Source organism: Pieris rapae, chromosome 6 (assembly GCF_905147795.1).
Source record: "Pieris rapae chromosome 6, ilPieRapa1.1, whole genome shotgun sequence".
Lineage (NCBI taxonomy): Eukaryota > Metazoa > Arthropoda > Insecta > Lepidoptera > Pieridae > Pieris > Pieris rapae.
In genome coordinates this window covers 184,648-210,389 of record NC_059514.1, presented here as the reverse complement: position 1 = coordinate 210,389, position 25,742 = coordinate 184,648, and the positions used below count along the sequence as shown (strand labels likewise).

The 25,742-nt window shown below is 35.0% G+C and overlaps 2 protein-coding genes across 2 annotated transcripts; one reads left to right on the top strand and one right to left on the bottom strand.

The window, feature by feature from the left end:
- Positions 1-14,890: 14,890 nt before the first annotated feature.
- On the top strand, positions 14,891-19,921 carry LOC110999850 (nuclear pore complex protein Nup58). The gene is made up of 12 exons (XM_022269101.2): positions 14,891-15,156; positions 15,358-15,878; positions 16,267-16,359; positions 16,493-16,621; positions 17,764-17,829; positions 18,150-18,280; positions 18,357-18,501; positions 18,582-18,725; positions 18,897-19,052; positions 19,133-19,255; positions 19,339-19,422; positions 19,515-19,921. The coding sequence occupies exons 1-12, from the start codon at positions 15,080-15,082 to the stop codon at positions 19,628-19,630; spliced, it is 1,785 nt and encodes a 594-aa protein (XP_022124793.2). The 5' UTR covers positions 14,891-15,079; the 3' UTR covers positions 19,631-19,921.
- Positions 19,922-20,180: 259 nt separating this feature from the next.
- LOC110999851 lies at positions 20,181-21,077 on the bottom strand. The gene has a single exon (XM_022269103.2). It carries the CDS (start codon positions 20,909-20,911, stop codon positions 20,324-20,326), a length of 588 nt encoding a protein of 195 aa, XP_022124795.2. The 5' UTR covers positions 20,912-21,077; the 3' UTR covers positions 20,181-20,323.
- Positions 21,078-25,742: the final 4,665 nt, after the last annotated feature.

The window sequence follows — 25,742 nt, the reverse complement described above, 5'->3', positions numbered from 1 at the left end:
TGGAACGCTGTTCTTGTAATATTCTAAATAGCTTTTTTGATGATCTTAAAATATAAGAATAAAAATTTGTAGCAAAGGCTGTTTCAGATTCGTATACTGCACTAAAACATGGTTAATTAAGATCTAGAACATATTTGGGAATTACAAGGTTATCACATTAATGGCTTAGCGGTTTACTCCACTAAGCACTGAATACAATATAAGCTTTACCACGTACAATTAATGCTTTACCTATTCATATTGTTAACATTGTAAAAACTAAGTAGGTATATATAGGTTCAGTTAGCGGCATTCCGGTTCACTCACACTGTTTTCCTCCAATAGAGAAAGTGGTAATAAGCATTAAGAGAGAAAAAAAATAGTTGTGGAACCAGGGATCAAACGCTTCTTTTCGGCTGTCGCTGCTCCTCTTTTTGAAAACACTCTTCTTAAAGCTACAGTCAGCATCGCAATACTTGGCATTGATATATCGAATCAGGAGGCTCACCTGATGTAATGTATGTGATACCGCCGCCCATGGACACTCTCAATGCCAGAGGGCTCGCGAGTGCGTTGCCGGCCTTTTAAGAATTGGTACGCTGTTTTCTTGAAGGACTCTAAGTCGAATTGGTTCGGAAATACTTCAGTCGGCAGCTGGTTCCACAAAGTGACAAAAACTGCCTAGAAAAACGCGCAGTTGTGGAACAGTGGACGTCGAGGTGATACGGGTGGAATTTCGTATTCTGCCTCGACGTCCGATGATCAAAGTTAATAACTATTCTGTTTTAAGTTGCTACGTTAATATTGGTAAGTAAACAAAAGAACTAAATACGTCTAAAGTCCATACCAACGTTTTATGATGTTGGACATCTTACAGCCAGTAATGCAGGATAACGTTTTTAAAGAAGAGAACAGTAGATTTGAAAAATATATTTGCACACTGGTATATTATTCACAAGTTTTATGACAATCTCTAATAGCTCCCGAAACAAACAAAGCCCCGCCAAATCTTAAAACTCCCGACGGGCGCTCACCTCGCTTTTGGTTGTTTTTTCTCTTAACCGAGCAACGCCTGAGATCACGCCGACATTTTCCCGCCTCACAACTCAAGAAAAAAACCACCAATCGTGGGACTCGTCAATAGAATATTATTTACAAAAGCACATTAAATATCCTACATCATATTGTCTATTTAAAGTATTAGTAATTTAATATATTAATATTACAAAACATCTATTTAATAACTTACCTGAATTATAACAAACTTGTATTTATTGTAAAAACCACCGGATATTGTTCTATAAAGTTCATAATTATAAATATTAATTATGATAAATATAACAACGTATTCATTATACAATTTAAGAAACCCTAACAAAGATATCCGTGTCCTTAATAACGTTCAACACATTCTAGGTACCATGCTTTACATGATGCATCAAGGATTCCAGCGATTTCCGACTGCAGAATTTCGGCAAGCCCAATTACAACCTGAACGTGTTGTTATTATTCTGATTACGGAGCGTATTCAACGCCTACTCCTGGGTATAACGGATCCATAGGCTTTACGAGTAAAATGACTGACGGTACGCCCTGCACAGAATTGACTTCTGGTGAGTTATTTGCAAACCTTTGGGCCAGCAAATTACTCTTTGCGGCTTACGCTCTTCTTCCTCGACTATTAAGCAACACTGGAACTCTGTCTGTGTTTTACCTAACACTGTTACTCTTCACATATTTTTTAAAGCTTTTGATGGTGCTTACAGAAGGAGACAATAGCACCATATTATCCATATCATTTATTAAAAAATGTGCCTTCTACTGAACAGCCCAGACTACTGTTTCTAAGGAGCCTTAATAATGTCGTTGTCATAGAGATTGGAGATTCGAGGCCTATCCTCTGTTACTCACCCCAAACCTTTCAAACCTCGTGTCAGACTCAACATTTCTCTTCTTTCTCATTATTTTGACACAACTTCTTAATTCTATTGAAAAGTCCAATTCTTTCAACTCTGCATTACCAGTGTTCTATAACATTATTTTTGTTTTAGATCGAGTTCACCCTGTAATAATCTATATATAAATACCTTTAATTAATCTTTATTTTAGGAGAAAGACTTCCATCTACCTAGATGTATTATAAATATCAATATTTGAAATAAAGCGTACAAAACATTAAGGATGCCGTTTGAAGGTGATCTAATTCAATCAGAAATCAGCCGAGGGATTTATAAGATACTTCAAGGGACTGATTTTTGCAGCATTACACTGCTGGACACTTTTTGACTTATTTATCGTAGAAAAATGGTAGCGAAAATCGTTATCGTCCAATTACTATCTTGTCAACAATTAATAATAGAAATATACAAACGTGGACAAATTCAAAGTTATTTTTAAAAACTTCTTTAAAATATTCTTTCTAAACAAGTAAAAACACCACACAATTACAATCCGCATTCATAGATCATCCCAATATGCAGATGATACATGCCGCTGGGCCTAACATCCAAGAAGGAGATACAAAGCTACAATCTAATTTCGATGCATTGGTTAAATGGACCCACGACGTGCGACTTATTTATTTTTTACAAAAATACATACATTATCCTTACAGACTATGCCAATACGATAATGTCGAGAATAATTTTATAAAATATAATAAAGTATATATATAATATAAACACATAATACAATATCGCTACTGTGAATTCACTCTGCGAACATACAAATGTGTCGGTAGTGTCGGAGACAGCATTCAGTAGGTGTAACGTTCTGGATAACGGGGATCTGTGCAACAGACTGGTAACTGGTAAGAACCAGTTACCAGTCTAGTCCAGGGCAAGAGCCCTTGGTATTGTATACTTGTATTAAATCCCAACAAAACAAAGTTTATGCATATCCGATCCAGTCATAATCTAAGCTCACGTACACCCCTCTTCATCCTACACAAACACTTATATGCACTCTTATAACTCGTACAACAATAACTGCAACTGCAACGCCTTAGAATTAGTTCACAACCACTACGCAAAACGGACCAAATTTGAGTCTAATTGCGGAACATGAGTCCACCTACCTCCTTAGTTCACAAGCATAAGTACTTGGGGCTTACAAAAGATGACCGAATCATCAATTTATTACATAATTATTATTGATACACTGTCTGTATATAATTATTTAGTCCTATTTGAATATTTCAATTGTTTAAAAGATCTTAAGAAATATAAACGTATAGATATGTATTAAACATCAGTGCCGTCTCGTTATTAATGCCCTATATTGTACTGGACTTTGGAGTAATCACTTTGTCTGACGGCCAGGTGATTATGTCTTCTTTATATAAAAGAAGACCGTTCGCTAACGACTAATTAATTCTGCAAAGCTTATTGAGAGAATTCGCTATTACCAATATGAACCCTATTCATATATATATTCCTTAAACCCGTGATATCTTTTGTTTAGTAGCTTGTAGAGGTCTTAATATTGAAACTCGTTTCAAATTATTTCAGTACAAAATTATTTTTATATGTAATGTTTAGCATACAAACTGGGTAAATATTCAACATTGCACTTACATTGAAGTCATTATTTAACATCATTGTAACTAACGATGTTACAATGTTGTGGTGGTATCTCGGTGTTAGTTGGTAAATTCACCCCACATTTAGAGAGATTTGTTGCAAGGGAATATTGATTCCCATTTAATGGCCAGTAAACGGGACGGTGCCCCATTGAATAAACCCCAAACAAATAATACCGCTGTGCGTAAAATAAATTATATGATTTCATAATTATAACACAAGAGTATAAGTACCTATGACATACATTCGCATGCTATAATATTAAGATATTATAACACAACATTTTTTATACTCGAAGATTTTTTGCTAGAATTAAACGGGTCATTCTAACTCTAGTGTACGATCAGTAACCAAATTTTTTTGGCTGAAGCAGTTCATGCAAAAACAAACATATGAAGTAACAATGTACAGTGAACACCAGGAATATTTTATCTTTCCACTTCCTGCCATAAATATTCATAAACTTGACGTCGCAATTAGACAGATGGACTTTGGCATTATGCTAATATGGCCAGACGTTTCCTCAGCGAATACTGGCAAACCCAATATTTCTAGTTCTTTAATAAAGTAATGGCTCAAATAATAATAAGTATGTATATGTCGTTGCCTTTACAGGCATCAATTTTATTTCAGCCTAAAAACCTGCTAAATGTTCTAAATTTATTTACATATTATAACTGTAACAGAAATATTATATTACAAGAAATAGGTTTAATTAAGCTTGATTATGTCTTGCTGAACTTATTCTGTGAAGAAGATAATAGACTTTAAAGGTTTTTAATAGCTTGAGTAATATTCGTTTGATCTTAAAGCACCTTAGTTAATTGGAAACTTAGTATTTTTCGATATTGTTGCGAAAATATGAAATATACAGTGGCTCGACTTTCGTACCTACTAATAATAAATACATACAAGTTGTAGATAAACGACTTTGGCAGACGTTTGAAAATATTCGTGTTACAACCAAATTCGATCATGTTTTGCGTCAAATTATTTCAGAATCGATTTATGACCGACTAAATATTCATATCAGGCTATAACTCGATTTTTGGAGTGGACTCGATACGTTTGACGACGAACATATAATATCAGTTATATAATTTTCGAAGAATACATATTTTGATTAAATTTATATAATAATAATTAGATGCGGTTATACATAGTGGAAGAGCGGTGCTGGGTGTCTCTCTTGGCGATCGTATTCACAATGAAACCATTCGAGAAACGACGGGTGTGGACGTCCTCACAACGTATGTGGCCTTTGATGGCGTTCCATATGTTGTAAAACATTTCGTATTATATATCATATTATTCGCGTGTACCTGAACACACCTTTATACCAAGTCGCGTCATATATTTATGTTAAAAACAAATAAAAACAGCTTTAATGTAAACTTAACAAAGCCTATTATTGAATGGCTAATATCTGTTTCACAATAGCTTCAACTTTGTTAAGTGCAGCGGGAATTGCGACCAAAGACATCTTTGCCAAGTTAAATTTCCCACTTACAATTATTACGGACGATTGAAAGCTTTATGGGCTCGTAATAGGGAAGAGAATCGCTTCAACTTTGTTAGAACAACGATGATAGTATAGTGATAGTTATTAATTATTATGGTCGCTGTGATTAGTTTCGAAGTATTACGCGTACCGTAGACTATTCAGCAATAAGCAATTAATTCCCAAACTCTGTTCTTAGATTGCGTACAGGAAATAGTAAACCCGGTACTGGTTTAGGATTAGGCTTATTGAAGAGACCAGACCAGACAAAATTGACACTCGCACAGCTATGATAGAAAAGTTATTGCAAGTATTAATCGTCGAACAGGGCATTCAACATACTCTAATACCGGCAAGAAGCTTAGAAAAACTCATTTGAGCAGGACCCTCGTAAAAACGCATCGCCATCTCGACGCCATTTATATTTAATAACAACCCTCAACTAGGGTGACACAAAATCAATACTCCTGTCTGGGAGGCCCTCAAAACCCCATGTAGTGTGCATCCCGCCAAACTTCTGCATTACGAATGCGTTTTCATATTTAGACAGTTCCTTGGTGCAATGGCAATTTTGAGAAGAAGGAAAGTAACACAAAGAACGAAAAGATAAAGGATTCTCAAACAAATAAGTATTAAAAATTTGTCTAAATGACTTTCTTTATGTTAAAATTTCTAAAACGATATAAGTTCCTATTTACTTTTTAAATTATTAAATACATACTAGAAGCATAGTGTATAAGTATTCTACTTATCATCAGCTGGGTACATAAACAAATATACATATTGACAATTTGTCAAACGTCATGTAACTAGCAATTAAAAAATGAGCCCTTAATGATTTGGCTCGTCAATTGTCAATCAACTGTCTCGAGAATTTTCTGTAAATAAACTGACATAAATACTGATAAGTCAGTCAAGTACAAAGTATCAAATGTAGCAAAATTAAGAGTTTACGGTATGTACCTGAAATCTATAATTCATATACATATCCTGAATTTAGAGAACTGGTTAAAAAATTGATTGACTTAAAATCTACAAAATATTTTTGTTATTACAATTAATAATTGAAAATGATATATATCTCTTGACTAGCAAATCTGCATCTTGGGGGTAACAGCATCTATTCTAGGCATTAGCATATAAATGGGTTTAACTTGAAAGCTAGCGTGTGCTATCGGCACAGTTAAAAAAAGCAGTAGGCTACGTTCATTGCTTGGAAAATAATATCAAAAACATAATTGAATATTATTATCTCAGTATTAAAAAAAACGGTAATTAACTGTGTTGTTATTTGTAGAATTTATTGATCAAGACTTGATTGATTGTCTACAAAAAGTATATCTTTCTATTAAGATTAAGTAAGTGCCAGTTTTTAATTTATGTCTGCACAGCCATTGCAACTGTTCCAATTAATCCCTGTTATGTACACGCCGAAGAAACCTTGTTTGGATTCAATTTTCGATTTATTCTTAACTTACAATAGAAGTTTAAACAGAACTCACTATAAACTTTACGCCTTCGAAAGTTAAGTAATTTTCAAATGATTGAAAATTTACATAAAATGTTGCTTATTTTACTGTTTGCTTAATGATGTTTTACATTTTTGATGTTATAAATTACATATTCTTATTATTCAATCATTTGAAGGTTTTTGTATTTAGTTTGTCCGTTTGAGACTTGATAAAGAATAATCTTTTGAAATAAGATTTTTACATTACCCATTCATTCGAGACAAACAATTTAGAACCAAAAATTCACCTCATTTAATTAAATTATTTTCATTTGAGATAAATTTCAGCGCTACCACGCGCCAAAACTCCATAAATAGCATTTTATACATCTATATTTTATCCCGATTGCTATTATTTTATTTCTTATTGCCCAGATTCGCCGTTCGGTTGAGAATTAACGATCTCTGCTTAGAATCTAATTTTTATTTTACACAATCCTTAATATTAAATATGAAAATATGAATGAAAGTTTAGTTACTTTTAATGAAATACAGCCTAAATGTTGCTCCGAGAAAAGCTTATTAGTGAAACTTGTAAAATAATCCATTCGGTAGTTGCGGAGATAGTGTTTACTTACATGAAGAAGTCTGTACTAAACCAAGTGAACTTTTTATAACAAAAGAAACGTTAAATATTCTTAGCATTAGGTGCGATTTAAAACGTTTGAATCATAATTCATAATACTCGAATACGAAGCGTAAGCAATCCAACATAAGTGCACACGAGCATAGTCGTAAATCACTTCACTCTGGCATGTGACACGTTTAGAAGTGAATGCCTTGAATTAATAAAATTCAATCCGTTAAGTCTGCATTCGAATGTTTTCCCAAAATAATAAACAATGAACAACTTCGGCAAGCTTTTTTCCTTATTCTATACTAACATTATAAAGAAGACAGTTTGCATGGATTTTAAAAAATCACCATAAGAATGCAGCATTTTCTCTGCATAGCTGAGGCTATATTATTCACTTCACACCTTCACATTAGCTTTTGAACGCTACGAGTTTCGTAGCAAATATATATTAGCTACGAAATATATATTTGCTACGAATAGCATAGCATATATATGCTAAGGTAGGTCATCATGTCTCGTAACAGTTGGTCACGGAACCGCAGCAGTCAATAAAATGCATGACGATAATCTATTACCTGTATTATTATTATTTCTATTATCTATGGTTATATGTTAATATACTATATTCATATGTAGGTTTGTTATACTTACCATAGGACAAAACCTTACACTAACCTAAAGTGTTTACATAAATAATTACATAAAATGCGTATAAAACTATGCGTTATTGTATGGGCCATTAAACAGTATATTCCTGCAGTAGCAGCACATTATACACACAGCATGCATCGTTCGAGTTACCAAGTTGCAAGCAAATAATTTTATAGCCGTAGTTTATAATACCTAATACTTTAAAGTATCGTAAATTAGTTTATTGATTTTTTTCTTTGTAATAGTTTTTAAGTTAAACAAATAATTTCCTATGGCGTATAGTTATTACAATATGCTTAACAAAGACACAGTCTAGGTTAATAAATCATAGGCCGCATATCAGTTCCGGTCTATATATGTTAAGTATCATTAGGTATATATGTTACTTTTAAATGTATAGAGCTAAAATGGGTCTTTCATATTTAACAAACAAAATGTACCATAGTAAGGATATTTCTAAATATATAATTAACTTCCGACGGATTTTAAATAAATTTAACAGGAAAACTTTTTAGTACATGTATAATGTTCAAAAGTACTTATAAAACATACAATTATAATTATAATAAAGTACAATTTTCTCATACAATTTAGTGTTAGAATATTTGATTCACACTTTTATTGATTTCAATGTTAATAAAATATATAATATAAGGAATAAATTGTAAATTGTTGTTGATTAATTATAAAATTAATTACTTTTTCAAATTGAAAAGTAGAATCTGCTTATATTAAAAATTGTTCGCAATTTCAGATAATCGTTTTCTTTTTGTATACTTAAACGGGTTTCCTACATCTCCATAAGTTAAAAATAAATCGTCGTGTTGCCGTCGACATCTACACATAATCGAGTAAACATTTGTATTTCTACATAAATTCTCGTATTCGCAAATTGATGTATTTACAAAATCCTTGGCGGTTGAAATTTTAATGTGATTCGTTTCGTACCTAGCGTACGAGATAAATCTCTTAAGATGTTTTTTTAACAAATTAAGAAATCCAAAATAAGACCTTTGTTTTTCGAAATGAATTTAAAATCTGATTGCAAAGAAAATAAGCGGGTTATATATTCTACAATGATGTTTAACAAGTTTTCTTCTAGGCAAGTGTGGTTCGAGGAAGTAAAGTAAAGGAAGGAAGTAAGTACCTGGAGCCTAATGACTACTTATTGCGAGCCTATTAACAACCTAAAACTGAGGTTTTGCCTTGAGCTTTGATCTGATAACTGCTGAGGTCAAGTAGAATCCTAGACTGGCTGCTAAATTCTTCCATTGGACTGGCTGTTTAGTGATGCAGTACGTAAAAACCAAATTGAACCTTTCTTTCCCACAAGTAATTAGTTGAAAGCATTAATTGCGTTCAACACTCATTATTCTAGGTTGAAAGCGTGGAAGCTTCGAGCTTTATTTATGCGTCTGACTTTATTGCTAAGCTTGTCTACCATTTACAGTAATGAAGAATGGAAACTATACTATTTGCATATGTAAATTTCAAGAAAGTACTACAGCTATATAATATAGAACATGTGTGTACTACATATAAGGTACCAATACTGCTATGCCACAATGAACGGTTCGATGGTTGTTCATACACCATTTTTACAGTAAACGTAACACAGTTTACAGTACTACGACAGTCTATACATCTTTCAAGTAAAAGAAACGTGAAAAAGAGACTGCATATTTTGAGGTAATAAAGAGATGCCATTAAATGAAAAGAAAGAAACAGTTAATTTCAGACTAAGGTTAGTAACTACATAAAAGGATCTTATGTGAATTGCGTTTATTAAATTTAGTTTAGTCTAATATATTCCCCTGGCGTCTTTTGTTTTTACCAGTAAATATTTCATATTTTCCGATATTGATGCATTTTCGTCATGAAGCACGGGCAAGCAATGCTAATTAGTAAACAAAAGGACGAATTTCTTAGAAAGTTCGGTACGTATGTTGAGTTTATTAGGCCAGGACAGCAAAGCGAATAAAGAACATCCACAGCTCCGCAGTTTAAACTAATTACGGCAACTTAAAAAGTACCTTTTATTATTTAATTGTTAGGATTAATGAGAGTTGGTGTTATGCTAGGTAGAGTGTATCATTGTATGGATGACAACCTAAATTAACCAAAGCTCAGTGATTTCGACGTTTTAGCCGAAGTGTGTGGTTAAATCGAAGGACGTTACGTGAAGATTATACTATAATTGTTAGTCGTAGGGATCTACGACAGACAATATAATCGAAGGTAAGGAAACAAAAATACAAAATACAGAAATACTAGGAAATAATAGACTGATGATATTGTACATATATACTTTAGCAAATATCAAAACGATTATAAAACTAAACCCATTATTACACTTAACGCAACAAAACGAACTATTTACTAGTAATTTGTTACAAACAGACTCGTACATTCACAAATCATTCACTTATTTTACAGACAACGATAGTTTTCAAACATAAACAGTCGCGAAAATTTCAATTTAATCGACAATTGAATTGAGGGTTTGAAGGCCTTTTGTGTTTTTGCAAAGCTCTTGTACCATAAACAAAACTATCATTGCAACTCGTGCATATTTCCATAGAGCATATAGCATAGAATATAGAGTATGGCGGAAGTCTAGCAGTCACAAAGGCTACAGGTGTCGATCGATGCGACGCGACGAAACCGCACAATATCACACGGAACTGCACCGACTAGCGATTGTACTCTACATCATTGTATTTCAAAGGGCAGTTAAGAGACCCTTAAAAATAAGAATTATTATTTTTTTCATTTCAAAAGAATTAAAAAAATAGGTTTGAAATAATTAGCTTTTCTTATTTGGATTACGCATAATTATTGACAACGGGTTAATGAATTTGTTCACAAAAATGTTTAAGAGCACAAAACACTTTTTTCTGTTCTTTGTGGCCAAAGTTTGCAAAGATGTTAGTCTTTAGTCTCGATAAAGATGTTTAATCAATATCATCTTCTCAAGGGAATCTCTATAAGATACGAAAATGTTAAAGAATAATTTCCAATTCAAACTTTAGATGCCCATAGAACTTTGATCTTCAACAATTCATTAGCTGAAAGCAAGTAGAGTCAGGGTACAAGTTTAATTGACTTTCAAGATTTTTAATTAGAAACTGAAGGAAAGATACACGCAAAGGAAGATCTGCTCGAGGCGACTTTTCGAATCGTTTTATATTTATTTAACTGAAATACAGACTAACCGTGTAAAATATTAAGTTCCTTATATGTTTAACTATATTCAAATATGTACGTATTACCGTTAATATTGCAATAAAAGTAATTTAAATGAGAATTTTAATAAATAACCCTTCAATTGAATTGTTTTACTTACTCGGCTTGTATTTTGTCAACTTTAAATATCATAAATTACCAGCTAGGCTCGATGGTTATACGCCCTGTTTATTAAATTGACCTAACCTATACGTTGGTTTCCTCGCGAAGCATATTCTAATTGTAACGGGTTCGAGGCACAGCAGGTTCTGGTGCCGCCGAGCGCTGTAACATACATCGTGCTATACCTTGAGCGGCGGGTGTGCACCCATTTCATATAATCCCTCTTCGAATCGAAGTCCACCTTGAACCGTACATTAAAAATTTCCCTGTCGAATATATCCTTTATCAGTTTTCCACTTCGCATCGAGCATCCGTACCGTAAAATCTGTAAACGCAATTAAGTTTAAACTTTACCTAACACATTGCTTCCTGTATTACTCTTCTTCGTACTTCAACCTTAATGCTTTGGCTCAGAGTCGAGATTAGCTTAACCCCATGGAAATGTAAGTTTGTCCGTCTGGCCTTTGTTGTCTAGACTAGACTAGGGAGGGGGTTGCATTTTGTTTTATTCCCACGTCTGTGTGTGTCGGATCGATGCGTGGGAGGGATGCATTTGTGATCATTGGATTTTCGAGTTACCTCTTGTTTTATGCCTGTCCGGTTTATGGTTGAGTGCGTTTGAAAGCTAAGCCTTACGAGTTTCTGTCGGTGATACATCTGCACCTGGACCCAAACTTAAAAAAAATTAAAAAATACTACGCATGCAAGCCAACCGAATTGGAAGATAACTTATTAATATTAAACATGTTGTCCAAAAATTTTAAACGATGCTAAACATGTTTTCAAATCGTTGTCAAATGACTATTTCTTGACCGTCACTGTTGCACCGTATTATTTGTTTACTGATTAGGCGCTTAAATACATTTTTTTAAGTTAGTGTTTCGCTTACTTAAAAGAAATACAGGAAAATTGTTAAAACACACTTTATGCAAAAACTCAGCCTATTATCGCGCAGCCCGGCCAAACAACGACCACTATTTAAGCCTTGACTTTAGCTAACGCGGAATATGGTTAAGGTGTATTAAGCATATCCATAGCGCGAAATCACCTGCATCATGAGCATACCCCACATAGACACCTTAACGTACATACCATCACGCAACACCCCAAATTAGGTATTACTTAGTAAAATGTATTGAATATTTATTGTTTGTTAAATTTTGAATCTTTTTGTAGTAAAATGTATGATTTATTCCATTTCTGGCTATATTTTCAGTGTATCTGTTTGTTATTATATATAATTTATGTTAGCTGTAGGATTACGAATTAAATAATATCGAAAAATATATAAATAAAGACATATACGTAAAGAAGACATTTTGTGATAAACTACGAGTTAAAAAAAAACTTTAATAGTTTTGTTACCGATATACCGGGTTGGGCTTTACTCGAATATCATACACGATGCAATTACAGTCCAGAATCACTTTATAAAATCACTATTTTGTAAATTCTATTTTTTATATAATTATAAATTCCTAGATAGGTGATAGGGGTCAGGATACAAATATTTCTAAATATATGAGGGAGCGAAACCTTTTTTTTTAACCTGGGAAAAACCGATTACGGGGAGCCGCGCCTGGGCAAGTTGTTAAGTGGCGCGGAGAGTTGCAAGCGCGGGGGGTCAATGTCGTAAAATACGATGACCCCATACTCACTAAATCCAGCAGGGCCCACTATTCGCTATGGGACGAGGGCGGGTAACAGCTAGGCCTTTGCGCCCCGTCTAGCGACTGCCGCTTTCGCGACTCCCCCTTTATAGAAATAAATAAATTTATATTATTATTTTTTTGTATTTTTTTAGGGAGCGAAACCTAACGGAACCTAACCCAACCTTACATCCTTACGGCAGTGATGCCAGCTCCTACAGACTGTTTCACCTAGGACCAACTTCAAATAAATCCCTCCTTCCCCATCCCCTAAATATCGAATGAAGACCCCTAAGGTTTATTTCGATGGATTATGTATACCTTTTTGGAAATTTCAGCTACAATCACGCTTGGATTTTATATTGGGTTTAGTTTCTTGATTGGGTTCGACGCTTCATAATAATTCTATACAACCGTGCGTTTTTTTTGAAAAAATTAAAAAAACTCTTTTACTCCCTTAATTCCCCCTACATTCGGGGGAGAACCCCCAAGTTCAATACCCTATGGATGGAACCATAAGCCCTACACTTGTACCTTAAGATAATATCCTAACATAAATAATTGCGAGATGTCTGCACCATCGATGGTAACGGGTGGAGCCCTACGGGTAATATAGTGGCTTCGTCAAAGCTATCGAGTTCGCTAACCACGATAAATAAGCTCTCGTCTTCGTAAATGAGAGAATGGGAGAAATGAACAATAACAGAGCAATATTGGAATTTGATTTATTGTATGTTTCATTATTTTAGTGAAAATAGGATGAATCGTGTACCACCAGCTAAAAAATTAGGGCAACAGTGTCTGCAGTATTAGCGGTTGACACAACTTTTATGAAATCCGAATAGATTTCATTGACATGTGAGATAGTAAAAATGAAAATATGTAATTGTATTTCAATTAATATGTATGATCGTCCTGGCATATCCAAGCCTATCCTTTAATATTCCATAGATAATTTTAGAAATGATAAAGAGATGATTTAGAATCTTTGCAACGCTACCTATTAATAGAAATAAGAACTTAAATTGATACTAATAGCAAAGCGTTTCCAGCCATATACAACAGATGGCACTGTAACAACATCTACACCTGGAGCTTGAAGCAAAAAAATATATGAAAAAATTACTTTTACATGTTCAAAGCAATCATTATATATGAAATCAAACAAATACTATTCTATTTTCGCGATGAAGGAAAGGCCAATACAACACCAGCTGTGTTCATGCTATCGTTTGCTTTCGAATATCCCGAATGTACTGTTAGATTTCCAGTTGGAAGTCTTCTGTACAGTTCATCCTTTAACATCACCTGAGGGAATTTGAATATCTTCGTCGGAGGGGCTGGATAAGCCAATGGTTTTAAATTCATTTCAGATATTGTTGCAGTAGTCTTGAATACAGCTTTGCATGACTTTGCTAAAGAGCCACCATTAGCGAGAAAATTCATATTCTTTTTGTTACAAGAAAATCGTAACAAAAATATTTTTGTTCACAAAAGAGTACAGTTACAGAAACTAAATTGTGCTTTGATTATTAAAACACGGTTACTCGATTGTTACTTACTACGAGATTCGTTATTACAATGCTTTATAGAAAATAATAAAATAATTTAACCAATGACGCCGACTGACTTTTGACAGTTTAATAAAGTCTCTGGATTAATATTGGTCACTGGACTAAGCAGTAAATTAAGAGTGGAATCAGAATTTAGGGTTCAGAAACCCTGAGATGCGTTTGAACCCTGGCTTTAGAACCGATAGAATATTCTTTCCGTGGAGTCCAAAAAATCTCATTATTTAGGCACAGAATATATCTTACGTATAGAGAGAAATTATCTAAGAGGTAAACATCTAAGCGCAATGCTAATATTTCGGAGCGACACTGGAATCTGGACTTTTAGTTTGTACAAAAAATCAATCTACGATAATAATTATTAAAATTAATTTTCGACTTTCTACATATACTAGTGTTAAGCCATCTTGACTAGACCCCCTGAAAACATCAAAAACAAAACTTAAATGACAGTAACAATGACATTGATTAGTATGCGCTGTCAGTGAATTTTCAATTTAATTTAAATTAAAATGTTTAAAGTATGCGCCAAGTGCCAACCGCTGTCGGGTGTACACTGTACAATTATTCATTATAGTTCTATAGAATTTGTGTAATGCAACATGATTATTCCAAACTTCGCTTGTAAAATTATATTGGTCTAAGCTTAACTTAACTGGTCTCTTTACAGTATTCTTCGAAACTAAGGGCAGTTCGTGTTTTTAACAACAAAATGTCTTTTTCTTTTGGTACGCCTTCAAGTGCGCCAGCAACTGCTTTATCTGGAGGTTTTAGTTTTGGCGCTAACAAGTAAGTTATTTATAAGATGGAAAATTAACATAAAATCTAAAACACAGTTACACACTTACAAGTTACAATTCGACCTTCTGTTTGGCCGTTAACTCTTTAGGTGTATAACCTATATGTCTTACTTTAATATCATAATACTTTAACTACATTGTTGCTATATTGAAATTGAAAAAACTATAACATAATTCTTATTGTCATTAGAGCCGCCACACCTGCCTTTGGTTTAGGTGGTACTCAGCCATCCTTAGGGCTATTTGGTACGCCTGCTACATCAGCTCCAGCATTTGGGACAGCAACACCGGCTTTTGGTTCCACCCCTGCATTTGGTGCCACTTCCACAGCCCCAACATTTGGAGCAAGTACAACACCTGCATTTGGGGCTACTTCTGCTGCTCCTACATTTGGAGCTAGTTCTACTCCAGCATTTGGGGCCACAGCAACACCAGCATTTGGTGCCACAGCAACTCCAGCATTTGGTGCCACAGCAACACCAGCATTTGGTGCTACAGCAACACCAGCATTTGGCTCCACAGCAACACCAGCATTTGGTGCAACATCCACAGCCCCAGCATTTGGAGCCACATCCACAGCCCCAGCATTTGGAGCCACATCAGCAGCACCTGCTTTCGGTGCAACAACTACACCGGCATTTGGTGCAACAACTACACCGGCATTTGGCGCAACATCCACTCCAGCATTTGGTGGTGCTACACCAGCTTTTGGTACTGCTTCTTCTGCATCTGACTTTATTAAACTTTGCTCTTCATTTAGGCTCTAATGAGGAATTCAATAAGAATCTGAAATCAAATCTTACCTAGTTGAGTATAAAAGCCTCTTATGAGTTGAAATGATATTGATTTCTATCTTTATGTCATAGACACTGATAGTTCATCATTTTAGTAAATGGTGCAGTTCCTAAAGGATTGAATATGTAGCAAACTTTTGTGCACATCTGAATGTGAAAAATAAATCAAATGTCTAATATTTACCAATAGTTCTCAAATCAAACTAATCTCCATTAGTCAATTTGAATTAGCAAGTGTTTTGCATAACAAGATGCTGAAACTATTTAACTTGAGAGTTTCTAAAAGATAATATGTAATTTTTTAGGAACTACAACACCGGCCTTTGGTAACACCTCATTTGGAAGTAGTCTGAGCACTGGATTGAGTTTTGGGGCTGCAGCGACTACTTCAACTACTAGTAATATATAATTATATTGATATATTTGTGATATTCTACTTTACTTTTAATTGATAATAAACTTATTTCACTTTTAATAGAATTTGTTACAACCATATAATTCTGGAACATTTTATGTAAAAACTTATTTCAGGCCTTTCATTTGGTACTACAACGACAACAAGTGCGGGCTTGGGTGGCCTTGGTGGTTTTGGTTTTGGTGCTACGACCACTGCTCAGCCTAATATTGGGCTAGGTGGTACATCTACTACAGGGAGCTTTGGTAAGCATATCATTAAATTTCTCTTTGATTGTCAACAACAATAACTATTGAAATAATTGTACCTTTGTTATAACTTGAAACAGATATTTACAGACTTCTTTACGCTGAGATTTTCAATAATAATTATACTTTTAGTTAAAAACACTTATTTCCAGATTAAAAGATTATTTTAATATTGAAGCTAAATTTAGAATATTCTTACAGTTGAAAATGTATCTTTACAAAATTTACCCTTAAATCCTGATGACAATCATTCAATTTATACCGTAAAGTGCCCTAAGCGTGATTGTTATCCCACTGTAATACCTTCATGTGAGTTATGATTTCTTACCTATGTAGTTTTTTTTTATATTTACATCAATCAATTTCAAAAATTCTTTATTCAATGTTCAACAACAATTAAAAGTGCTACATGTCCTGTGTACATTAATTTCCTGGAATGTAACAAACCTATAACTAAACACGTTTTTTAGAAGCTGCTCTTATAAGCTGCTTTTTTATAAGTTTTTAAATAAAAACTTATAAAAAACAGATAAAAACAAGTTAAAATTTGTCCAAGTTTAACATTAATAATGAGGTAAACTGGGAACTATACAATCTTTAGATGAGATTTGCATTTTTGGCATATTGTCTAGATTTAATAATTAAATATAATTAAAAATAAATAGGCTAGCACCGAGAACAAAAGAGGGTATATTTACATCATGTCATGTTAAAATTGCAAATTTGAAATTTAATATTAGACTAAAACTTTAGAAGTTGGCGACATGTAGTGGCTAAGACACAGACTACAGAAGTATGTAGGTATATCTAGATTTATTGTACCATTTTGTAAAAATTATATCTCAAAACTATTTGCAGATGGAAAGTCAAATACCTCTAACGGACAAGCACCATGTCTATTGTTAGCTCCTAAAGAGGAACTAAGATTTGGTATATTGTCTATAATTATTAATGTTCGCGTCATTCTAATTGATCAAAGATTAAGAGGATATCCATGTGACACGGACGATGACATCCTTTAAAATAATACAATTGAATGTTTGGTCAAATTATATTCCTTTTTTTGATAATTTTATGTTATATGTGGTTGTTTTTAGAGAATAAGAATTTTGAATGACAATATTATTTTGGTATTACAGCAACAACCAGTCTGGGATTGGGAGGTGTGGCGGCCACTAACACAGCAGGAGCTAGCGATGGCAAAAGTGAGTACAGTGTGTCATAATGTACTTTAAATATTAAACATACTAAGAGCCTGTTTCACAATGTATGGATAAAGTGCCAAATAGCTATGCAATACATAAATTATTCGAAAGATAAAAGTTCCAAATGAGATACTTCGAATTTCATGATAGCGCTATCTGACAGTCGTGACACGCAACAAACACTCGTTTATCCTACCAATAAGTAATAAATAGCTTTTTGGAACTTATCCGGACATTGTGAAACAGGCCCTAAGCCTCATAAATCTGTGATCTTTTTTTAGGCTAAATTTGTCTTGGATTCTATCAAACGTTCTTTGCAGGCGAACCTCCGAAGCAGACAAAATTGCCAAACGAGGTGTCGACAACCGTGGAAGCTTTTAAAGAATTTGTGAAGAAACAGAAATCCCTCAGCTCCGACATCATGAGGGTGTCTATCAAGCCTCTGCAGAAGGTATCTCTCACCCGACCGAAGCCGGCTTCTTCGAATGCTAGTTGACTCCAACGTAACGGTTGACCCTTCTTCGCAGGTGAGTCGCGAAGCGGAGTGCACTCTGCGCCTGGCCATGTCCCTGAACGGCGAGACGTCTCGCTGTCGAGCTCAGTCGCGTCGGCTGCGCACTTCCGCCGCCGCCGCCCTCGCCGCCGCCGAGACGGCCAACCGAGACCCGCCGGGTAACTTTTCTTTCTTCTCTCTCTCTCTCTCTCTCGCCTGCTCTCATACGGCACTCTAAGACCATTTCACGATTTCTCAGGTTCCGAGTTGGAGGGAATAACTCCGCCGACGTACGTGAAGGACCTCATATCGGAGTTGGAGCAGCAGATCATCACTTTCAGGAGACAGATGGACGTGGCCGACAAGCAGATGCAAGCCTCGCCCAAACTCCTCACGGAACAGGGTCCGTTCTATTGATATTTCTCGAGTTTGTATCGCTCACTCTGTGGCGTCAGGGGGTCATTTCCCCCAAAATATTAGTTACATTTAAAAAAATACACTCAAATACACCTTAAAGACCGGCGTCGCGGTCGATCGCGAAAGTGTAAATAAAGTTGAACGTATTTTATGGCAGAATTGACCATGGGCATGCGCCGAATGCACGAGTCATTCGTGGCGTTGGCGGGAAGACTTCAGGCCGTGCACGCGCAGGTGCAAGCGCAGAAAGAGCAGTACCTCAACTTCAGGAAGTACGTGCTGAAGGACCCCACCGACGTCTTCGAAACCAGCGGTGAGTTTCGCTCGTCTCTCGGAGGCAGACGCGGCGTCACGAGAGAGAGCTCTCGAGAACTGAGCCTTTACCTTTTCCAGCGAGCGCGAGCCTGGACCAGATATTGCGAGACGCGGAAGGAACGAGGAAGAGGAGCCGATCGGGGAACACGAGCGAGCTGGGGCTCGACGGCGCCGTACTCTCGGACCCCAGGGCCGCTTTAGGTGGGCCCAAGATGCAATGATAAAGTGGACGACGAAATGAAATATTATGGGATTCAGGATTCAGGAGTGATTGTTAATTTCAGGAAACGCGCAGCAGTTGGCCGGACCGACGCCTTTCACGTACCTCGGCAGCACTCTGTCGCCCTTCTCCGCGGCCGAGGCCCAAGGTTCGATGCGGTTTAGAAATTAACTTGCTTGCACTCCGTTGCAGAGTCGTTACTTTTTATAATTGTGGTAACACATGAATTTGTCTACGCAGGATCGAACTGGCAACCCACGCCGCAGGCGGTGAACTCGTCGTTGAACATTAGCGGGTTCGGGTCACGACCGGACAGTTTCCAGCTTCAAAAACCCGGAAAACGCGGAAAGCAGTGATATTGGCGACATTGAACCGGGCTCGCTCCGCGATCTTCCGACAGTTGATGTCTCGAAGACGGAAACAATTTACAATTTACAATCTGGAAATTATGTTCCAGAGCCCAGTCAGTGTTTTGAACAAAACCTTGAGAGTGAGAGGTGTACTCTCATATATGTGGTCATTGCAAAATGGCTTTCTCGATAGCGAAGTGATTCGCTATAGAGATGAGTCGATAACCGACCGATAAATTATAAGTTAATTAATTTTAACTCATGAATGATTATGAAATAAATATTGTTAATTGATAAGTATAGTTTTTTAGTTAAATACTAAAAGCATAATATACATATAATGTTTCCTGTTCTTATGATTTAATTTAGAATTAAAACCAAATAAAATGATGATTCGGTTTCAATACGTAAACCTCATTCCATTACGATTTTATTTTTGTCACTTGGGGATGAATGTCAATAAATGTATTACAAAAAGTGTATAAATTAATACGGTATATAATGTATATCGTCTTTTTGATTATCATTTATTTCATTTGTTAATAAATCTTTCAGGCATGTATCATGATTTTTTATTTCACATTACAATCACATACACCGATTTCGATATTACAAATAAATTGACTAAAGCAAATTTTAAAACAATAATAGTCGTATCTATTTACTTGAGCAGTTTTGCTTCAACTTGTAAACGGGCGCTTACAATTCATCTTTGACTAATTTCAAAATCTCGTCATCGTCCTCCGTCCAAATGTCCGGGTTTGATGTCATTTGTCCTAACGTTTCCATTCTCCTCTCCATCGTCACTTTGTCCAGTAAATGCTCCATCCTCATGTGCATGCAGTCGTTAAATATAGATGCATATTCACATATTTCGAAAATTCCCTCCACGACATCACTGCATTCGGCTATCGCAGAGTTTAATCTGGTCATCACTTCTGTGTCGTGTCCGTATACCGCTCGGTTTACTTCTAAAAGATTCTGTTTGCTTATTTCGTTCTTGACAATGATTTTATTGCGTTTCAATATGCAAGCGACGAAGCACTTACCCTGCACGGAGGATTGTGGGATTCGTTTAAGGAAATTTTCAACATCTACCATCGAAGCCTTGACTTGTCGCGCACATTCGGTTAAATTCCTTCTAAACGGTTCCACGTCGTCGTTTAGTTTATTGAAGTTTTTTATCTGCTCTTCCTTGGATAGAGGCGTAAAGGAGAAAGTGAAATAGAATTTCGATACAATGATGAGGATGAATAGGTTTGTCATATTCGATACCAGAATACACATAATATTCTGGTTCACGTCAACGTTGCGCTCTAATAATTCATGGTAGTAACTGTTTTGCTACAGTTAGCCTGTTAATTGGTCGTTAGCAGTTTACAATCGGTGTGACGTGTTATTCGTAGACTGGATTCATTAGACTCTAGTTTAATTGAGGGCGATTGCGATGTCGATAACCATTTTCATATACATATATATACATATATACATGTGTGTGTATTTTTACGTTGTATCGCACAATGAAATATTTTAACCGCACAGTCCACAATAAGTAAGCGAGAACAATAGTTGGGAGCAATAATATAAGAATTCGATTCGTTATATTTTATTTTATTAAAGTAACATTGTACATTCACGCATATACCTACACACACAATCACAATATGTATCACATTAATGCATCTATCAACATGCGTAGACACAAGAGTGCATTTATTATGAGCTCATACCTCAATTACCTAAGTACTGGTTCATTTCTAAATAATATATAATAATAAATGATAACAGTAAACTTCGGAAAAGTACTTACATATCGTAACTTTTATTACAGTTTTTTTCTCAATTTGCATGTACTTTACATTTTTTTAAGTTCGCCATCATTTTGGCACCTTTCTTGTTTTTGCAATTTTTAGTGGGTTAGATAAAAATATTGCTTACTAAATAGATTAAAATAATATTTTTAAATCGTAACCACTAAGATATAAGTACCTACATTTTTTTATGCTCAGAACATTTCTTATTAAACCTCTTGTAAGATCACTAGACAAGTAATAATAACAATTACTAGAGGTGATGAATTTTTATTTAATGCTGGTCTCGCTTTTAAAAAAATATTTACTTTTATTGTGTTGCCGTAGAATCGGAAAGTACATTTCACATACATTGAATTGACGCTTGCAATCGATATATTCCCCCTTTTCCAAAATGTATATTTTTCACTAGTCTATCTTAACCCCATCACAATATATAAGCTCATTCATGGTATTTCCATCAATTTAAGGCATTCGTACTAAAAATACTTTTGACGCTATTAAAAAAATCTTGAACTAAACATCGTAGATCGGCACTAGTTGCTTTGTGAAAGAAACGTGATGATTTGACTGAAATATTATGTTGATATAGCATGTTAACAACCGTTTAGGCGGTACGAAAGGCTTTTAAACACAACGAATAAATTTATTAGATTGCATAATACTACTAGAAAATCGACAATTTTTTTTTATAATTGGCACAATTACATTTTAAAAGTGCATTAGTGCAGAACCTGATTCGCGGGTTAGGACATTTGACGATAGTTTTGATAGTTCACTAGAAGGATATTAAGAAAGAATACTTTTTAAAATTCGAGTACAAAGAAAATAAAGAAGAGAGGGCGACAAACTGTAAGCAAATTGTGCCTCAATTATCTAGTAAATAATATAAGTAGGCCAAAGTTACGCACCGACGATATAATGTAACCATAAATAGGAAAAATTACACAAAATTTGCAATATTCATTATTTCAACGCAACTTCCGCTAAATGTTAATTGTATAGAGCAAGGTTGCATTTTACAGTCGGTAAATATTAAATTTGTTACATTAAGGCCGACTAAAATCATTAATGACACACTATTACATCACAAATTCAAAAGTTTCGATAAACATAATGTTTTTCTACCTAATGCTTGGCAACAAAATTATTGGCGGCCTCGAGAATTTCAAGCGAGAATCACCGTTCCGACCACCCTAGTCTTATTTATCCTCCCATCTTTACATACTACCAGTATACAAAAAGCACATTCACCTCCACTTCGATACGTTACAGTGGTAATGTACGCAACAAATGGAAACCAAGTGAGTAATTACAATTTTCGTCATCTTTTATTTGAAGTGACTTTATCTATTTGCCACTCAGTTGAGTAATTATATTAAAATGCTCCGATATTTTTAACATCCAGAAACTTAAAAATCCTAGGCTTTGGACAGGTTCAGATATCTACTATTAATTGGTTCCATATCTACATAATGCGATCTACTTAATACTAGAGAAACTACTCGTATATGTATAATCGATTAGATGTAAACAGTGGTATATATCTACGTATAAAATGTAATAATTAGTTAATTAGATACCAGATATACGAGTACTTATTATGCAAGTTAGAAGGTTCGCCTACATTCATGATAGGTTTGTTTCACAAAATTACATAAACTTTATTAATATTACTTTCCCTTTAAAAACTTGTTTTCAAAACATTCATCTTCGAGCTCAACTTCACGTAGGTGTAATGATGGAAGTATACTGTCTATACTTTCATATCGCAAAAAACTTGCTTTCACTTTTTCGCATCCCATGGCAAAACAAACATTGACCGAAATTTCTCACGTTCCACAGAAGACATGATCGGTCGGTCGGCCTATGCTTCCTCGGCTTCCACTAAAACCGGTAGACTTGTATGATGTTGGCACGTGCCGGTAGCAGAATTAGAGAAGGCCGATAACCATGCGTCTATATCCCGCTCTGGGCACATAAACTTCGCTGAGATTGCATTATCATAACCTTTTTGTCTCACAAAAAATCCACTATTCGTTTCCACTCGATCTACAGCTGTATTTCTTAAATTCACGATACCTAATGGTTTCGATAATCGTTTCCTTGGATATATAACAGCGAAATGTTCCTGGGACGTTCGGTAGACGACCACTCGCACGTCCTGTCGAATTCCTCCAGGACCCAGTAGCACCAAGAATCCAGACTTTATTTCAGCATCGCAAGTCTTTTTGCTCAAAGGCCCGAAGTGTTCGGCGCGACAGGAAGACATGATATCAGCCGGCATTGTGTTTGTTTAGAAAAGAATCAAAACAAAAAACCGCGGCACTAGCGTTGCGCTAGAGGTGACGAATTCAACTGAATTAATTCTTCGAGCGTGATTCGCGCCGGCGCGGTAAGGTGCATAATTGGCCGGTCGCTTGGTTCGTTGGATTACATTCTCTTTATGCCTTTAGATCCAACCGATTATTATTTACTTGACAGACATTTCAAATCAAGTTGCATTCAATCACGAAGAGCAGACAATGACTTGGGCTTTCTTGTCAAATCAAATATTACCATAGTTCTGGGATTTTTAAAAGTCAATTTATTTTTTATACACAACATGCCTCGAAACGTTTTAGCAGCATTAATTTGGTTGTGGGACAAATAATTACTTTCGAAGACAGATATATAATAATTAAGTTTTAATTATTTTCAATAAAAAATTCTGAACAAAACTAGAATCCGATTTAGAAATTATTAATTGAAGCTGCATTTTGCATTTTTACTTTGTTTTAGTCTAACTAGATCCTAATCCTAGTTTTAATAATAATTGATTTGCTAATTTTCATACTTCAATATTGAAAAAACATGTATTTCACAGGGCAGGCATAATATAATATTTATTTAAGCTGTCTGTTACGCTCAGTTTTGCTCATTAATCACCAAATGGCATATACTTATTTTAAAGTTAAAAACAGGTTATTTCGTTTTAAAGTTTTGTTTGACGAAATTGATTAACACTTATCTGGAAGAAAATAACAACGAAACTATTTGGTTGTCTTTAAAATTACAGTATGAAGAGAATACATCTTTTTACAAAGCTTGAAACTAGAAAATATTTGTATAATTTGGAAAACCACACTTGGGAACAGTAATTCCAATTTCCAGGCCCAGTCTAGACGCATTCGATTCACGTGGGTAGACGTAATATTTCAGCCGACCTTTTCGAGAAAGCCTTAAGGTCAGAGCTAAGAATAAACAGATCTTAATCGCGTCTTAAATTACGCCTCGGTAAATAAACTACTTATTTCATCCACTTGTACATATTAGTCTTAAGTAGAACACTTAGAAAAAATATAATTGGTAGTTGATAGCCTTTTAATATAAAAGTTTTTAAACATGCAAAACTATCCTCCTCCTTGTTAGCAAGAGTACATCTGCAGGTCGTCATCGTTACTTCTACAAGTTATCGAAACTTGACTAAAGTCAAATTACATACGATCAGTTACAGCAAATAACAAACAACACCAAAAGCAGACTGCGAAAGCGTTTTGCAACTCTGGTATTTAGCGGAAGGTCACATTCGACACGAGATTAAAATTCAAACGATACGTTATTTTATACTTCAGTCTTTCTACTGACATTGCCAGTAAGCTCCGAGCTTTGTTTTCGGACACATTTACTTGTCAGTATTTGGTCCCATACAGTAATATAGTGGTTTGTTTGGTTTGAAAAATCTGCACACGGCACCTACATTTGTACGTCAGTAATCTAGAGTTTGCACTAGACAAAAGAAGAAAAGGTAGACCTATTACACGATGGGAGGACGACATTAAAGCGATAGCTGGTCAAAATTGGAGTAAAATAGCTGAAGACAGAGATAAACGGGCGTCACTGGAGGAGGCCTACACCCAACTTGGGGTTCCAGACGAGAGTTAAATACTGGAAATAAAAGGCTTTTTTTATTTTTGTTTAATCTAGAGTTTAGCAAAAAATGATTAGCAGAAAGCAGAATCTCAGTTATAATATAATTAAAAAAAACTTAATAACTTGTATTGCAACATATTCTGTTTGGCATAACGAGTTTATTCGTTAATAAAAAACAACAAATAACGGCAACGAAGCTTTCCATATTCTCAAGGTTTTGATCGTGTTTTTGTAAACGTATTGAGACCTAAAAGGCAAATAATAATAACTAAATCGTACAACCTTACCTCCCCCTTCTATCGTAATTCTGGTTTGCAATGGCAATGTTTAATGCATAAATAAATTTATATTACGTTTGTAACGTAAAATATCAGTTAAAAACATCTAATAAGATA

Bases quoted from the DNA above. Each gene is read 5' to 3' on its own strand.
- LOC110999850 (XM_022269101.2), top strand. From the start codon at position 15,080: ATGTCTTTTTCTTTTGGTACGCCTTCAAGTGCGCCAGCAACTGCTTTA. The intron at 16,622-17,763 runs GTAAGCATATCA...TTGGTATTACAG, and splicing joins ATCTACTACAGGGAGCTTTG to CAACAACCAGTCTGGGATTG. The intron at 18,281-18,356 runs GTATCTCTCACC...CCTTCTTCGCAG, and splicing joins CTATCAAGCCTCTGCAGAAG to GTGAGTCGCGAAGCGGAGTG.
- LOC110999851 (XM_022269103.2), bottom strand. From the start codon at position 20,911: ATGTGTATTCTGGTATCGAATATGACAAACCTATTCATCCTCATCATT.